Genomic DNA, 18,737 nt, shown 5'->3' with positions numbered 1-18,737 from the left:
GCCAGGGCTCTTTGTCCTCCCCCTCTCAGCACAGAACATTTCTGTTCTGATCCCAAACTTGCTCAGTACGTCTTGTATGGACAAGGCCCTGGAGTCTTCTGGTCTTCTCCCTGGAAGGCAGTCTGGTGACCACCTCTGTCTCTCTAGCAGGCCCTTGAGTTCCACTCTTTGCCACCTGCTTATGGAAGCTTTACTTACAATCACACACTGCTTCTTCCAGAGAGGTCGCATATACAAACATATACAGCCGTGTTGGAACCCATTACTGCTGGTGTTTGGGCATCAGCCTGGCTATTCCCTCCCTTCATCGTGTGGGCTTATATTTTAACAACATGACCACACTCGCTGCGTGATATAAGGGTTGGTGTGGTAGGGGAAGTAAGGAAAGGCGAGTCCCCCTTCACTTAAATTTCTGCTCCCTCATGCAAAAGCCCGGAGGGTTCCTAAATTCATCTTTTCACCTTAAGAGTGATAAATCCCCTACTTGAATTTTTTTCAGTTCCTCCAATTTTATCCACGCTCTTGCTAAAATCTGTGTGTACCTTATAAACTTCCATGGAATGCAGTCTTATTTTTGAACTTACAAACTTAAAAAAATGAAGTTAAAGGAAAAAAAACAACACGCACACAATTTGACATATTTTCTGCATCGAAAAGGAAAAGAAAAACAAAACACCCCACATCAGCGAGTTCCCCAATAATGATTTCAAAGGGGAAAGACATGAGCTGGGTTTGTCAGAGGGAAAATCTTGGGTACATTTTTATTTGTCACACCAGACATCTCTTCTTCGTAAGCACATGGCCACGACCTGAGTATTTATGCAATGTAATGAGAGTGTTTTTATAAGTTATGCAAACACAGTGTTTTGCTGATGGCCAGAACCGTCTAATTCCCGACCTTGATCCGGGTCCTGCTTCCAGCCCCGCCGGGGGGCGTTTCCTGCCCGCAGCTCCGCGCGGCCCCAGGTGAGTCCTGCGCGCTCTCCCCTCTCGGGCCTGCGGGAGGGGCTGGAGCGAAGGCGGAGGGCGGGCCGCGGGTTGGGGGGACCCAGATCCGGGCCCTGACTGCAGTTTCCTCCCGGCGGAGCCGCATTTTCAGCTACTCCGCAGCCCTGCCCCAGCGCGCGGAGCCTTTCCCGGCCGTGCCGCCTGGAGGCGCGGAGCCCGCCCGGCGCGCCCCAGCTCTGCGGCTTCGGCCGGGGCGGAGGCCGCCGGACCGCGGAGATGCGGGGCGGGGGCAGGGCGCGGGGTAGGTGACTTTATCCCGCCTCTGTTTCTCTGCCCCGGGGAGCAATGACATCACGCGGCCTTCTCCAGGCGCCGACACAAAGAGAGGCGCGGAGAGGCCGCTGCGGGGGCAGCCGGCGGCTGCCGCTGCCGCTGCCGCCCAGGGCTCTGGGGCCCCGCCGGCCAGGCCCGCCGCCCGCGGCCCGCGCCCTTCCTCCTCCGCCTCCTCCTCCTCCGCCGCCGCCGCCGCCGCCTCTGCCTCGGTCGCAGCCGCCCGCGCCGCCCGCGCCCCCAGCGCGCAGCTGAGCCCGCGCCCGGCCGCGCCGGCCTCTGCCCATGCGGGCGGCGCGGGCCCTGGGAGGGGCGCCCGCAGCCAGCCGCGCAGCATGCACTGGGGGGTTGGTTTTGCCTCGTCCAGGCCGTGCGTGGTGGATCTGAGCTGGAACCAGAGCGTCTCCTTCTTCGGCTGGTGGGCCGGGTCCGAGGAGCCCTTCTCCTTTTATGGGGACATCATCGCTTTCCCTTTGCAGGATTACGGTGGGATCATGGCAGGGCTGGGCTCCGATCCCTGGTGGAAGAAAACACTTTACTTGACCGGGGGAGCTTTGCTGGCCGCAGCTGCGTATCTGCTCCACGAACTCCTGGTCATTAGGTGAGCCGGAGAGAGGGCCCCGCGCAGGGGCGCCGGAGGGGCACCTGGCCAGGGCAGGGCTGGCGCGAGGGGTCACGCCGCCCAAATGCCCAGAGTCCTGTCCTTATCTTTTCCCCGAGGCAGTCTGTGGTCACCTGGCCGTGAGGGGCAGTTTAGAGTTGCCAGGAGAATTAAACTGGTACTGAGAGAGAAAAACATTTGTTTCCCTGTCTTTTGGTGCTGAAAGCAAAAAGTCTCTGGGTTGTTTTGGAGCAAAATAGCATGTTATGAAATGCCCTTAGGAAGGTCCTAAGTGCAATATGTTTGCAACAATAGAATTAGGCCCTTTAGATATACTAAGTAACACTTTTATGAAATGCTTTATTTATTTTTAGGTAATAATGCTGGAATATTACCTTCTAACCTTATCTTTTACTTAAAGGTTAGTTCTTTACATTCCCTCCCCAAATGTTTAACATCATCAAAAGGCTGAAACTGCAAAACCTAGAGAGACCTCTGGTTCCCTGTTAAAGATGCATGGCCGAGTGTAGTGTGCAGTTTTGATGCGGCCTTAACCTGGTTATCTGGTATCTGGTATTTAAAGCTAAGCACCATCTCCAGTTTAAGTGCCTTTGTTGTGTGAGCAGTAGGAGGTCTGAGGACGGGACTAACACCAGATGAGCATGTTGAACACAGGAGTCACCCGGTGCTTTGAACCGTTGCATCTGCTGCCTGCCGCAGGATGTTTACAGGATTGACTTGGAAATACCAGAAAATGGAGGCCCCTGCCGTTGGTACATCCAGCCGGACCCGAGATCTTTGTTTGAGTAGGGTAATACTATAGGCAATTGAGAGGGTCGTTTGGCTAATTGATACGTTAATTTGTGGTTAAAATTTCTCTGCGTTTGAGCCCTCTGTCACTGGGAGATGGCCAAAAGCAGGCAGTTTTCAATGGCTTAGAATGTTCCTCTTGGCTAGTATATTTTAAATAGTGAGAAATGTGTCCACATTGCCCTTTTCCAGTGGGGGAATCCCACACAATAGGTTGTAAACAAAGACAGTGATAGGTGACCTTTAGGAGGCCTGCAGGGATTCCAGGAGGACATTGCGAGGGGCTAACTTAGGTACTGTGTATATTATGAGAGGTGGGAAATCATTTAGGTCTGGAGAAATGTACTGGCTTTCATATTATTTAGCCATAATCGAGAAGTTTTATTTTGACTTTATTATACATTGAATGCTCTCACTTCACACAGTGCCCTTCATTCTAGTTGAACCAAATAATTTTAAAGCGAAATTCTCTCTAGATCATTTTATATTTTTGCTACTTTTGGAACTCCATTTCAAGCTGTATGATACCTAAAACATTTGTGCAGTAATTTAAATGGTAACCCTGTTGTTTCTCAATTATATCCCAGTCCAAAACCTTTTCAAGATCCCAAACTATGTGGCTTCTCACCAGTTGTACACTTAGTGAGGGATTGAAGGCTCAACTACACAGGACTGAGTCTAAACCTTGCTTAAATGACCTTGCAGAAATAACAAGGATTTCAGAGTTCATCCTGGAGCAGGCCACGCCCTGATAGGTGTGGTCACTGGACTGAGAGCCCTCTGCCCACAGATGTGCCCTTCCCCACGTAGGGGACTACCTGGATACTTTAGATTGAGACGTTTATAATCCTTGGTTTATTCACTTTTGTTTCTTGACATATTTAAGTTGATTTGGAAAACTCTGTTTTAATGCAAGTAATAAAAATGGCTACCCATTTTTGAGCCCTTAGTAGGGTCTCTGCATAGAAGTGTTTGAGTTACATGGTTGCATTTATCCTTTACAACTAGCGTTGAATGCTTGATCCCCATTTTATAGGTAAGGATATTGTGGCCACCGAGGTTAAGCAACTTGCCCATAATCACATAGTAAGAGGAGTTGGGTCCAAATTCAAATCTGAGAATGTGTGTCAGCACAAAGTGAGCCTGCACTTTTTACCCTTGCCTCCTAGAAAGTACCAAGTCTGAAATAGGGTTTGATGAGGGAGAAGAACAGAAATGTAGAGAATTGGGGCATAGTTCAGGGAAGACAGGCGTATGGCAGGGACCTGAGTTTTTGACAGCCTCTAGGCACAAAGGGATAGGGAAAAAGACTGAGGAAGGTGGGGAACTGAGAATCAGAGGTTACTGTTAGAGACTTCCACTTAAGGTAAATCTAAGTTTTAATTGTCTCTGCAGTTTAGACAAAACACAAAACAATCCAAAACATATAGGATGGACAGTATACCTTGAAATGGCTACGCTGAGTTCACTGGCAATTTTAGTCTTCACCACTGTACTTGGATTTGCTGCTGCATAGACTCAACCGTAATCTATGGCTATGTCTCCAGAATGGAAAGTAAATTTGAGAATTATTTATGTTTCATTAATGAGTATAACCAAAGTGGCTATTTTGGATTTTATCCATGTTTTCTTCACTACAATATTTTTAAACAAATATAGTCCTGACCTTCTGTTTCTCTCTTTCTGAATGAAGGTATCCTAGCAGCTATTTTAATTTCATTTGGTATTTGGAAACGTATTGTTTTAAATTAAATGACTAAATAATGACTTTGTTATTGGTAGCTCATTTGCACTTTAGGCACAGGGGCATACCCTGTCCTAGAAAACTTAGGGAATCAGCAGCCCATGGGTCATCTGATCCCCATAAACTAACAGCTCATCAGCCATTCACAGAGGCATGGTCATCTGTGATGTCCTTCACCATGAGAGTAGAGCTAGTCTTGCTGCTCTAAAGCTGTTCTCTTATCAGAGCACTTTAAAAAATATAGGTGTTCAGGAAACAGGTCACCTGCTCCTCTGATCCTAAGTTAGAGAAAGGTTCCTGATGTGTGGAAGGAGGGTCCCAGGACCAAAATGGGTTCAAATTCACTGTGCTTTTAATCAACTATGTGACTCTGGATCTGAGAGTAAGCTACTTGGTTATTCAGTTTCTTCACCTGTAAAATAGGGATGATAATAGTAGCCTTCCTCATAGAGTTGATTAAATGAGTTAACATCTGCGAAATACTTAGCACATAGTTTGGCATATAGTGGACTTTCAAAAAAAGTTGGATGTCATTAGTTATAGACTTTTATCAGAAAGTTTCAGGCTTGAGTGGTATGAGTCAAACTGTCTGTTTTAATAAAATTAATTGAGGACTTGTCTATTTTGGTGTAGTTGAAGTGCTTAAGATCTTGGGAACTGGAGCTATTAACAACTTGATCTTAAATTGATATTCCTTGGGCAAGTTATTAACCTCTCTGAGCTTCCATTTCCTTGTCTACTGTAAAATATAAGTACAGTATAATATACTAATTTTAAACTATAACAGTATCCACTCTATAGTGTTACTGAAATAATTTAATATGTATTATGTATAAAAAGTCATTGGCATATGTGTTTGCTACATGTTAGCATCCATTCTTATTATGACATGGCTTGAGTCAGCCATTAGAATTAGATCGTTTCTAATGGGGGTTTTAGATTTATCAAGTGGCGCAGGGCATTTGATATTTATCTCCTATCCTTTCAGTTCTTAAGTATTTGCTCGGCTAATTTCCATGACAGTACTATTCTGTGACTTGAATTACTTGACTGGACAAAATCAGTTAATTGTCAAATTTACAGTTTTCACTTTTTAGGAACATAGTTTAAATGGCTTCTTAATTTTAACACCTGACCTCCCAAATATTTCATCTAAACGAAAACATTTATTTTATAGTAAAAATTGCCAGAAAACAGCAAATATTTTTATTCTTTGGACCAGTATTTAAAAAATGAGTCACTCCTCGCTTGTTAAGTGGAATGGACACTCTGGTAGTAAACTTCTCCAAAAGAGTTTATTTTATTGACTGGAGATGCTGCAGTAAGTGAACATCTGTGTCATGATGTGATGAAGAGCTTGTCCTTGCTTGGGTACAAGTACATGAGGGATTAAACCAGGAATGATGTGAGGGAACCAGAGGCGCAGGGAAGGCCAAGGGGAAGAGTGGGAAGTGGTTGGGTATAGTGAATGATGGAAATTGCAGAAGGTTCCTGTGGTGTATGAGGGGCTTTGTGGAATGTTAAGATTTAGTAGCTTAAGGGGATAAGATCATATCTCTTTGAGTGAGAATAAAGTCCACTGCTCTTAGAGAATGCTTGATAGGTCACCAAATATTTACAGATATTATCTTATTTAATTCTCAGGATAATGCTGCAGCATAGGTACTGCCCTCACTTTCTGTGTGAGAGAGCAGAGGTCAAGGGTAACGTGGCCAATAGGAAGCAGGGCTTGGACTTGACTGCATGTGTTCAGACTTGGTATTCAGCATTTGCTCTACTTTTGATGACTATTAAAAAACTGTACGAGGGAAGTCCTCCCCATCCAAAAAAAAATAGCCAAAGGAAAAGGTAGATATGTGGCTGAGACAGAAGAAGGAGAAAAGGCAGAGGTAATAAGCTTCATGCTGTGTGGTGAAAGTGGGGGCTCTGGGAAGGTAGAGGGGATGAGAGAGCTCAGAATCTGGCTTCCTCAGCACCAGAAGTGAAAGGCCAGGTGCAGGGATGGATAGTTTGGAAGAGGTACCAGAATACTCAAAGTCTTAGATTCCCTACAGATTTACTTAGAGTAAATCTGCACTGTTATTCCATGGTCCTATGGATGAACAGACCACTAGAGCAGTCTATGGTCAATTACATAGGCTCTGACTACCTGGTTCAGTCCAGGTCCTGCTGTTTACTAGTAATGTGACTGTTGTAAATTAATCCTCTGTGCCTCAGTTTCATCATCTACAAAACATGGATAACAGTAGTACCTACCTTGTAAGGTTATTGTGAAGCTTAAATGAGATAATACCTATGAAGCCCTCAGAGTGATGCCTGACACGTAGTAAGTGCAGAATATCATTTTTATCCATCCAACTGGATAGCCAGTTGGGGTAGAGGTGGACCTGTCCAGACAGTACTCTTGCTGTCCATAGGCTACAGGTACCAAAGGCAACCGATACGTACTTTTCTGAGCCATTGGGGTCATAGTAAAATCAGAGTTTGTAAGGTTCTTTTGTATTTTGACCAAGCTTCCACACTCTCAAGTGCTTCTGGGTGAGGTAAGACCCAGTGACAAACAGATCTGCTTGTTTGTTGAGAAGCTAAAGGAATCTCTGAGGAACTAAGGGAACTGAATATATAACTGAATATATAACACGTGGATTGTTCTTTATTTCTGTTTTGGTTTTAACAGGAAACAGCAAGAGATTGACTCCAAAGATGCTATTATTTTGCATCAGTTTGCAAGACCTAACAATGGTGTTCCCAGTTTATCTCCTTTCTGTTTGAAAATGGAAACTTATTTAAGGATGGCTGACTTACCCTATCAGGTACTTGTGTGCACATGTTTTGTTCTCATGACAGCAGTATCCGTTAGAGAGCAGTGCCTGATCGCTCATCATGAGAACGGCTGGCACTTGGTGCTAGAGGGAGGGGGTGTGGCTGGCACTTGGTGCTAGAGGGCGTGGGTATGAAAGTAGCAGGGCCTAGTCATAGGTAGATACTTAGCAGACTTGACTCTAGGGTCCGTTGATTTTTGCATCCAATTTAGTGAGGGATCAAAAGGACCTGGAGTTTTTGTAGGGTTCAGGGCCATTTTTTTCTTGATACTGAGTATACTTTGGTTGCGTTTGGGTTTGCCTACTAGGCAGCTATTAATAAAGGTGGATCTGACGTGGTTTTTCCTTTAGGTTTCTTTTTATTGACAGCTTATATTTTGTCTCTCATGACTTCTGGGGGCAGAACACCTAGCAGACCACCAGGGAGATATCTGTAGATTTTGTGAGAGTGTTTCCACAGTGCTCTGTGTTGGGTGAGTGACTTTCAGGGAAACAGTTGCCCATTTCAGCATTAAAGAATGAAGAAAAGAATGTATTTAAGGGTATATTTTTTCTCTAAGTAGTGTTTAAGCTGCGTTTCACAAATTTGACAGGTCGTGTTTTCATTGTCATTCAATTCTGTGTATTTTTAAAAAAAATTCCTTTATGTTTTTCTTTCTTATATAAGTTCTATTCTTATGCATTTTTTTTTTAAAGCTTGACTTTTTAAATTAAAAAAAAATTTATGGTCAAAGCAGGTAGTTTTTATGATGTTAATTCCTTGTCATTTACTGACTAGAGCCTAGTGCATGGCTACTTTTTTTTATAAATATTGTAAATAATTATGTATTCTCTGGGTATAGAGTGCTCTCTATCTACTTGCTCAGGCATGTTTTACTATATAGTTTAGACCTTCTGTATCACTGCTTCACTTTTTTGTCTGCCTGTTCTAGCACTTTCTGAAAGGAGTGTGTTAAAATGTACAAGTGTACTTGTTAATTTATCTCATCTTGTCATTCTGTTAGTTATTCTATATGTAAAAGTATTTACGTATTAGAGGTTATATTGTTAAGTTAATATAATATGAAAGATCACATCTTTTACCATTTTGTTTCTTTTTCTAGCATATAGCAGCCATTTCTGTCCCTTATGACTTTTTTAAACCTTGAATTCTATATTATCAGATATTGAGATTGATTTGCCAGCTTTCTTTTGACTCCTATTTGCTTGGGATATCTTTCTCCATCCTCATTCTCTATTTTTTGTTTATTTGTCTTGTATAGACAATGTATTATTTACAGCCAATCTGAGAGTTCCTAATTGGTGAGTTTAATCCATTTATACTTGTTGTTATTGTTTTATTGGGATTTATTTCTAACATCTTATTTAATACTTTTATCCTTACTATTACTTTGTTTTTAATTTTTCTCATTTCCTGCTTTATAATGGATAGCTTAAACTTTTTTTTGTCATTAAAACAAATTCTGTTTTTGTTGTCATAATGGTTGCTCTTAAGATCTAAATCTGTGTTTATTACTATTTATTTCTTAAATGTGTCACGTTCTGTATTTGCCTCTAATGATGCAAATATGTTAACAGGTTCATGTGAACCTTGTGTTCCTCTTCCCAGCCCTCATCTCAGTCATGGTGCTGTTTTCTAATGTTTTACTTCTGGAATTTTGGAAATACTATCTCCCTCTCTCGTTTTTTTTCTTTTGACTCTTTTTTGGACAACAAATCTTGCTAAGTTATTTGACTAGCTAAATTTCCCATATATCTAGCCTATAGGATTTATCTTATTATCTGAGTACTTCCTTGATGCCTATTTTTTGTGAGACTTTAAGTGGCAAATCTTCAGTGGCTTTGCATGCCTGAGAACATTGTTATTATGCACTTATATTTGATAATTCTACATTCAAAGTTTTTTTCTTTCAGTGATTTAAACATTATATTTTCTTTGGGGTGTAAAAATTAAAAAATATTACTCCATTGTCTTTTCGCGTTGATGTTGCTATTGAAAAATCTAATGTTAATCTGATTCTTTTTCATTCTTTTTCTCTCTGGAAGCTTTTAGAATTTGCATTTAATCTCAACTTTCTTAAATTTCACTCTAATGTGCCCTAGTGTGGGTATTTATGTATCTCATTTGGTCCTCTATAAACTCTTTTAATCCAAAGTCTTTAATAGCTTTTTTTAATTCTGAGGAATTATCAATTTTCTTCAAACAATTTTTTTTTTTGTTTTCCCTTCTTTCCTCGTCTCTATTTTCTAGACACTGAAACCTCTGCTTTTATTTTCTGCATCTCTTAATGTATCCCTTTATTCTTTTCTTCTTCCTTCTGGGAGAAGTTATCTCTCTGAGCTTCCATTGCTTTGCTCTGTTCTCTTCCTGTATCCATCAGAATATTTCTCTCATCTATGGTGTTCAGCTCTTATATTTTTCTTCTTAATATTTCCCCTTGATTTGTATTACTAATTTCTTCCTTTATCTCTTACAGGAATTTTTTATGCTAATTAATTTTTTTTGGTCCATCCCAATAATTCTGCTTCATGTTGTGTATATCCAGTTGCTCTTCCCTTACAGTGGTTGTACTCCTCAAGCGTCTGGTAATTTTGGTTTGAGATCTTTTTTCACCTGGGATGTCAGCTTCCCTGCACGAGAATTTGTACTGAGCAAGAGCTAAAGCTCAGGCCACAGATCGTGTGCCCCTGAGGGTGCTGAAGAAAGGGAAGGAGGTGAGCCCAAGGCATCCCCAAATCAGTGTGGTCCCTCCCGTTTGCTGCCATTCCTCCAACTGGCTCCCACTGATGAGGGGTTTACCTTTACATTCTTACAAAATAGCGTTGGGAGGAGGTGGCTGGAAACAGGAGCAAGGAGGTTGGAAGGGGAGGGCTCCTCACCCAGCCAAGCTTTTGGCTGTCCTGATAACGATATTACCCCTCCAACTCCTGATGCCGCATGGGTTGTGCTTTCTGAGCCACTCTCTCTACTGGAGAGGGAATGGGCTCAGCAGTGATCTTCCGAAGGCAGCGCTGGGATGAGATGAATGACATACTCTCAGCTTGATAAGGCTGTAATTGAGCCTGAGAATATGACGCAGTGGCACTGAATCTGGACTTGGGTACTGGGGAGACCTGGGAGGGCATGGGGTCTTTATGGCTAGGAACCGGAACGCGAGGGTCAGTCTGGAGAGAGAAGCCGGGAGATAATTCAGGACTTTCTAAGCCAGTGATGGAGGAGAAAATAGCAGTAAGAACAGATGGCTTGACTCATCTAACGGCATTGAGTCAGATTTGAAAGATTGTTCAGCTTGGTGTTGGCGGTCAACATTTGAAGTGTGTCACTGAGGGACGCAAATTGAAGGAAGAGGCTGCTGTCCAGCAGGTGCCTGTCTCTATTCTATCCTCACTCTGGACCAAATTGCCTCCTTTAGCCATAACAACTTTGGGTCCAAAACCTGAATTTTGTGCTGTGCAGTCTCTATGTCTGCTTTCAAGATCTTGTGGCACCCCTACCCCTGATTAAGTAATCCTGCTTTTTGCAGCAGCTGCAGCTGCTGCCAGGCTGTTCTGCCCTTTCCTTTCTTGTCTTCTAGTCATCAAGTGTTGATTGCCGTTGTCCTGTCTTTACCAGCAGCCTAACTACCTTTGTTCATATTTTAGAGCTATTGCGTATAGTTAATGTAACTGATGCAGCGGAACACATGTCTCACTGTGAAGCCTGAAGCTATTACGGAGGCCTTTGAGAAGGCCTTCCAAAATTGTCGTCTTGTTAAGTATATTTTTAATAAAAGGAATGGTATACAAGTAATTTTTTCTTCCGTGAGGTCTCTACGGAAAATAAATGGAGGGGATGTTCAGCGTGGGGCAGAGATCTTAGGTAAAAGGAAAGCGGCTCCGTGGTTGGGAAGGGGATGCATTCTGCCTGCCTGGGTGCCTTGAGCCCCCGTGCCATCCGCGAGTGTTTGTGTTGCATTCAGGTGGTGCCTGGGAAGTGCTGGTGAGCTCATTTCTCCACGATCAGTAGAGGGATTTTGTCATATTCCTAGGGAGTCCCACCCTCTGCCACTTCTTTGCTCTATGCATTTTAAAAATTAGGATTAAAATGTCATATTCCTAAGAACATGACTTTATATTTGAAGATTTTTTATTTTAAAACCTAAGTGAGCCTAGAATAAATATTTGATGACCATTAAGCATTCACAGGGCCTTTTAAAAAAGCCCAATGTATTGGTCATAGTTATCATCCTTTTAAAATCAGGGTATAAATATTGGTAGATCAATTTTTAAAACTTTTTATTTCATAATAATTATAGATTCATAGGAAGTTGCAAAAAATGTCGGGAGATCTTGTAAATATGGTTAATTTTTTAAAAACCGAAAATAGCTTTCCTTTTTTTTTTTTTCAGATTTACATGAACATGACATATGGTTTTTCTGAGTATTTCAAACAATACATAAAGTGTTAGTGGAAAATGAAAATCACCTGACATCCTACTAGCTAGAGATTACTGTTACTGACATTTTGACTGTCCTTCCTTATATTTCTCTAGACATGTATAAAGACATTTGCATGTATTTCACATATTAATTCTTTTTTAAATAGTAAGAGAAAGAAAAAAGAAAGATAATGGCTTCTTGGAATTCTCTGCTTTGGCTCTCAGTCCTAACTTTTGATGTTCTATTTATTTTCTGACCTTGTTTTTTTCCCTCCTATCTTTTTGAAATTCTTCTAAGCTACAGACAAGTTAAAAAAGTATGCTGAACACCCATGTGCCCTTTATTTAGATTAACCAATTGATAACCTGTTGCCTTCTTTGCTTTATTTCTCTTTATATATTCCTTTATGTTCGATTTTTTCTTTTTTTTGATGAACCATTTAAGAGAAGGTTGCAGAAATAATGACTCTTCACCCCTCACTACTTCAGTATGCATCTCCAAAAAATAAGGACATTCTTCTATACAACTATAATACATAGCGGGTACCTGGATTTTTTTTTTTTTTTGGTATGTTATATTCCACAAAACTTGCTCAAATTACCTCTAATTTAGTCAGTGGGAGGCCTTTCAAGATGGCTGCAGTGGTACAGAAAATGTAATGAGTATAAATATAGCTGAAAAGTTGGGGGCATCATGGAAATCAGAGACCTCACGGAAATCAGAGTCCCAAGACACTGGGATTCTTTTAAGGTCTCAACTTCTCCGTCTCTAGATGGTGATGGTGATGTTAATACTTCTGGTGAAGGCAGTTTGTCAAACAATTCATGTGTGTTTTCTGATTTGATCCTAGCAACTGCTATTACATTATCCCCATTCTAAAGATGAGGGAATTGAGGCCCAGGAAAAGGTAGGGAGGACCGTGAAGGTTCAGGGCCACATAGTGAATTAATGATGAAACCAGAATTTTAAATCCAGAGCCTATGGCTTCACTGATGTACTAATAATGTAATTATGTGTAGGTGCATTAATCACATCTGGGACAGAGTTGCAAGGGGAAACAATCACTTGGAAAAAATATAGAGGATTAACCTCTTCATCCTTTGTTTCAAAATTACTTTCAGAAACTACCCTCAGTGGGACCAGTTAGACTACAAGTGCTTAAATAAAAATAGTCTAAGATTTCTTTAATACATTTAAAGAAGTTTAAGAAATTATTATGTAATATAAATATACACTTATATAAATGTAGTTGTTATTTTTAAAACGTTTTTTATTTTAAAAGTAATATAATTACATTCAGAAAAATTGAAATACATGACAAAGTAAAGATCACCTCCATGTCACATAATCTTGCCAATGACTTGACATTTTTGTGTTTCCTTTTAAAAATATTTTTTCAATTCATCTAGTTTTTAGTTAGATATAATGACAGTGTCTCTAAAATGTCTCCTGCTTTTTAATCTCATATGCAGAATAAAATATGATGAAGAAAATATACTAGAACTTTCATTTTCATAAGAGTTGATCCTTAATTTTTATTACTCCAACTTAAAAAAGTGGTCTAGATAAAATATACCAAATACCCAGGGAGAGAGTAGTCTAGTGGGAAAGGCAGATGTGTAAACAGAAATTTTATAAGGGGAGGGAAATGTACACTGTACAGTGGAAACATAGAAGAAAGGGAGATGATAGTTACATCTTGGGGAAATAGTCATTAACAAGGTGAAATTTGACCTGAATTTTTGGACAGGACTTTTCAGAGAATGGGGAAAGGGATTCCTATAGAAAATGAAGAGTGTACAAAGTCAGAGAGGTGGCAAAGAATTTGACTTTGTTTGGAGTAGGTAGTTTGGAATTCAAGAGACCAGAGGGACTGATGGCAAGGAGGCTGGGCAGGTGGGCGGTAGCTAGTGTGGGCCTTGACTGATGCGAAGGGGCTTAGACTCGATCCATTAAAGCCCTTGGATAATTTGAGCAGCAGAGGTCTTGTATCTCATTTGCATTGCAGACAGTTTCCTCTGATAGTATTATGGAGGCTAGATTACATTTGTGACTGACAGGAGTCCAGAAGGGGATATGTTAGGAGGATTTGGGTGTTATCAAAAGAAATCTGAAACTAGCACTATCTTATATGGTAAATTTACATCTTAGTGTACAAATTACAAGAATGTCAGATGTACTAGAAACTTTTAGAGATATGTGACATTCCCCCTGTCAACATCAAGGGTGATGTCTAGGGCTGCCATGTATGGTTGTGCAGGTTGTTTACTGTACAGAAGTACCTGGCCAAGGACTGGGGGCAAGGAGTACTTGCCAAGCTGTGAGCCCTGGCACGGACTCTATTTACCCAGAGGAGGTTCCATTTCCCAAATTGCACAAAAGCACAATGGCTAACAACAGCCCCAATAACTCCCTTTTCCAGGCAGGGCCCAGAATAAATTTCTTTAAAATAAGCAATGAGATAAAATATCAAGATACCAAGAGACAGAGTCAGAGTTTCCAGTACTCTCCATCAAGGACAGAAATATGCAACATTAAGGGAGTGCCTGCTATTTTCAGCCTTCCAAAAAGGTGATATTTCCTCAAAGGTCTGAGAAGCCTGGGACCTTCCGGCATAGTCCAAGCCCAGCCCTCTTGGGCACAAATGGACAGCTGCCTTTAATAGCCATGATATCTAGCTGTAACCCTGTTATCTCACTGGAGGCCAAATTCAGGGATCATACATACCACACACAATATACAAACATAATTTTTAGACACAGAGAGACTTAGCAATTTTGCAATATTCTGGGTTTTTTTTTGTTTTTTGTTTTTTTGTTTTTTGTTTGTTTTTTTTATTCCTTTGAGATGTGCTGTTTGGTTTTTGGGAAAGGCAAACGCACATTTTGGTGTGATTTAGGTGAGGACAATTAGAGCAATAGTCACCTTTGTTAATCTTAGTGATTTCTCACATCAAAAAACAAAAAACGCCCAACTGGTAATTTTTTTCATTTCACAGCAAATTTTGGTTTCCAGTCTAAAGGAAGATTTGACCAGAGGTCTTCAGGAAGGGGGCCGTCACAGAGTTTTCTGTCATCTGCATCTTTGCAAGGCGGTATCTTCCTGTGCCGGCCCTGATCCCAATTGGATGCCCCAAAGCCAGAGATGGGCAGGTCGTGTGGGTCTGCAGGCCAGATTAGGCCCCTGAGCTAAGAAGGATTTTCACATTTTTAAATAGTTGAAAAAAGTCAAAAGACGTATAATATTTTGTATATTATATTCACATTTTAGTGTCCATAGCAGCTTTTTATTGCTACTTTCATTCATTTCTGTGTTGTCTGTGGCTGCTTTCATGCTGCAGTTGCAAAGGTGAGTCGTTGAGACAGAGACCAAATTTACTGTCTGGCCCTTTACAGAAAAAGTTTGCTAACCCCTAATCTCGAGAAACAGTTTAAAGACGTAAATGACTGATGTATTTAAAATGTAATGGTGTTTTTCAAAAGAAAAAATAGCTGTATTGAAATAGAATAGGCAGACTGTGGACTGCACATATTTAATGTATACTTTAATACATTTTGACATATGTAAATGCTCAGTAAAACACCACCCCAATCAAGATAGTGAGGTTTGCATCACCCATCGAATTTCCTTGTGCTTCTTTGTCATCCCTCCATCCTGTCACTTCCTGTCCCCCATCTTCTTTGGCAAACACTCATTGGCATTCTGTCATGTAGATTAGTTTGTATTTCCTAGAGTTTTATATAAATTGAATCCTACAGTAAGTACTCTTTTTTTTTGGTTTGACTTATTTCATTTAGCAACGCTGTCTTAAAATTCATCCGTGTTATTGTGTGTATCAGTAGTTCATTCCTTTATATCGCTGAGTAATATTCTATTGTAAGTTTATAAAAGAATTTACTTAGTCGTACCTCTTTCTGGGCATTTGCTTTTCCTCTGGTTTTTGACAATTGCAGATAAAGCTTCTCTGAACACATGTGTGCAAGTTTTTGCATGGATTTATGCTTTCTTTTCTTTCGGGTCTCTCTCTCTCTCCCCCCAATAAGCCAGAACCCAAGATAAAAATCTATGGGAGTAAAGTAATATTGTCATGTGAGAGAAATCTTTTTTTCTCCAAATGTAACCATTTATTCTTTTAAAGAGTTTATGTGCTGAGAACATTAACTTGAATAGTATAGTCGCTATCAAATATACAGTTGGAATGTCTGTTTCTGTTAATCATTCAGTGAAATATAAATAAAACATTGTTTTTATCTTTTTAAAATTTATTCTGCTTAGAACTATTTTGGTGGAAAACTCTCCGCTCAAGGGAAAATGCCTTGGATTGAATATAATCATGAAAAAGTTTCTGGCACAGAATTCATAATCGACTTTCTGGAAGAGAAACTTGGAGTGAATTTAAACAAAAACCTTGGCCCTCATGAAAGAGCCATCTCCAGAGCAGTGACGAAGATGGTGGAGGAGCACTTCTACTGGTGAGTTCCACAGGGTGCTTGGTGAGTGCTCAGGGCCTGTCCCCATCCTTTGGAGTGAGCCAAGTTCTGTGTCCCTTTTCAGATACTCCCAAACCTTTTGTTTTGAAAAGAAAACTTTTCAAAAGTTTTCTGCATTCTGACTTACTTAGAAGTTACAGTGGTGACTGTTAATTTTCTAGGTAATCGAGAGCAGGATTGACGCTGTCCGTAGAGGCCCAGCTTGTACATATTTTAGGCTTTGTGGGCCATGTCTCCGTAGTAACTCTAGTTGATCCTTGAACAATGTGGGGACTGGGGGGCACTGACCCCCACGCAGTTGAAAATCCATGTGTAACTTTTGACTCCCTCAGAACTTAACTACTAACAGCCTAGTGTTGACCAGAAGCCTTACAGATAACATAAACAGTCAATTAACACATATTTTGTATGTTATATGTATTATATACTACATTCTTACAATAAAGTAAGCAAGAGAAAATGTATTAAGAAAATCATAAGAGAAAACACATTTATGGTACTGTACATATTTATCGAAAAAAAAATCTGTGCATAAATGGACCTGTGCAGTTCAAACCTGGGCCATTCAGGGCTCAGCTGTACTCACCTCTGCCCTGCGGTCGCAGTGCAAAAGGGGTCATAGATGACATGCAAATGAATAAGAATGCCTTTGTTTCAATAAAAGGACTATAATTTGAATTTAGTTGAATATGAAATTTTATACTTTGATTTTTTTCCCTCAACCATTTAAAAATGTAAAAATTACTTAGCCTGTGGCAGTCTTTGGCTGACCCCTGATCTAGACGGCAACTCACCGAAGTGAGGTAGATATTTCAGTAGATGGGGCTCCTCACCAATACAAGCTGCTGAATTAAAGTAACAATGCAGCAGATACCCGGAGGAGGAAGCAGAAATCTAAGTCAGGAGTCCTAGGCGAAATAAATTATGCCAGCTTTGTCAGATTATTGTCAGTTTTCCTTAGTTGACAAGAGAGTCTCTGTTCCCGAAGTAAAGAATCTTACTGCTTTCCAAGTGTCTGTGCCCTGACTGCCTGACTCCGAGCTCATATTCCCGGAGACAGAAGCATCACACACACCGTGTTTATGAGCTGCCTCCATTCTGCACGTGGCGCTCTGCTGGCTGTGGCACCGTGTGGGTTAAACAGATACGGTTCTTCTTGCTTTACAAACTCATCATCATGTGGGTTTTCTTTTTCTTTCATCCATTTTCTGGAGTTTTGGCACCTTTCTATACACCTCCAGTAGGTAAAAGACATTTTTTCTCTGATTTCTGCAAACTTTTATCTTTTAATTAAGAATCGCTAAGCTCGCTCTTTTTTGGGGGACATTAATTGTTACTCTTGGGTCAGTAGCTTACCCAGTAGCTTTTACCTCCCCTGCTGAAAGCTATCTACTCAATGTGGGGTTGACTGTAGAAGGTTCTTCACCATCACCTTCCTATTTCATCTCTTCAGCTCTCTTTCTAAAGAGAAAGCTTACTGTTCTGTCTCTTGGCCTTTAATTAAGTGATCCTCTGTTTTTCTTTTCCTCTTTCTACTTTCAGTTCTTGCCCAGTTTATTCCAGGGCTGACCTGAAGTACTGCTTCTCTTCCCATCTCACACAGAGGTGAAGGTGGTGGGAACAAAAAGGGAAGCAGGCAGAGAATGGAGACATAGGTGCAGATCTGTGTGGGAGTAATCACAGACTTAGTGTTCCTGGAAGAACCAGGTCTCTTATAGTAACACGTGTGGAGAACTGCTGGACCTCCCATCTCAAAGAGTGCAGGGGTTTGCAGTGTGGACCAAAATGCATGGTTGCAGGTGACATGTTTAGCCCCAGAGAAAAACCTGTGGGACAGAGCCTGTCTTACCTACTTGCCAGGTTCCAGTCCCAGATTCGCAGCGATTGAGGGAAGTGATGAACCAACACAGGGCCAGCATGCTGACCCCTCAGTGCCTTGCCTTGATGTGGCCCTCCAAAGCTCTTTCTTATTTGATCAAGGGGCCCATTAATGGAGGGGAGGGGGTTGCTAACACTTTGTCAGCTGCTTGAAAAGAAGCCGAAAACCTTACATTTCAGTTGGTGCTTCTGTTACAACTCTTTGATTTCTGTGGTGGTTCATAAAATTTATATTCTGATTAGAAAGACTTGTCTGGCAAGATTCCCAAGTACCACCCATCACTGCTTCTAGTTCTAGGCGTGTGCAACGTTTTGCATATGTTTACTTCCTGGTAGATGTTTATCTTCTCTTCTTTCCCCTTCTCTTCTTCAGTCCCTGCTCATATTTGCTGGGGGGCAGGGTGTAGTGGTGGGGGAGGGAAGGGTGGTTGAAGGGAGGTGGGGAAGAGACGGGAGGTGGTACCCTGGTAGGGAAGAACCTTAATTTTACAGACCACAAACCTCCAAGTGCTTGCGGAATTGTTTGAGTCATACGTAGACTTCTAGTCTCTTTAATTAAGAAAATACTTTTTTGGGTTAGCTACTATTTCTCGTTTGTATCTCCTTAAGAGTTAATTTGAGGAAGAAATAATGAAGGTGGGTTGTCAGTTCTTGACTGAAATGCAAATATAGTGAACTTTAAAAAAAAAATTCCT

At 41.1% G+C, this 18,737-nt stretch overlaps 1 protein-coding gene across 5 annotated transcripts in view; it reads left to right on the top strand.

Moving 5' to 3' along the window:
* Positions 1-947: 947 nt before the first annotated feature.
* FAXC (failed axon connections homolog, metaxin like GST domain containing) overlaps positions 948-18,737 on the top strand; it is a 59,335-nt gene continuing 41,545 nt past the window's right edge. The window contains exons 1-4 of one of the 5 annotated variants that reach the window (XM_016151981.2): positions 948-966; positions 1,758-1,879; positions 7,111-7,246; positions 15,950-16,146. In XM_016151981.2, coding sequence (XP_016007467.1) covers positions 1,773-1,879; positions 7,111-7,246; positions 15,950-16,146 — 440 coding nt within the window. In that variant the 5' untranslated portion in view covers positions 948-966; positions 1,758-1,772. Of the gene's footprint in view, positions 967-1,050; positions 1,250-1,315; positions 1,880-7,110; positions 7,247-15,949; positions 16,147-18,737 lie in introns of those variants that run through there. The other 4 variants (XM_036220223.1, XM_016151980.2, XM_036220226.1 and 1 more) reach the window with 4 other exon arrangements.

The sequence above is a fragment of the Rousettus aegyptiacus genome, unplaced genomic scaffold, assembly GCF_014176215.1.
Source record: "Rousettus aegyptiacus isolate mRouAeg1 unplaced genomic scaffold, mRouAeg1.p scaffold_m13_p_1, whole genome shotgun sequence".
Classification (NCBI taxonomy): domain Eukaryota; kingdom Metazoa; phylum Chordata; class Mammalia; order Chiroptera; family Pteropodidae; genus Rousettus; species Rousettus aegyptiacus.
The sequence above is the reverse complement of the archived record's forward strand: the minus strand, read 5'-3'. Positions and strand labels throughout refer to the sequence as shown.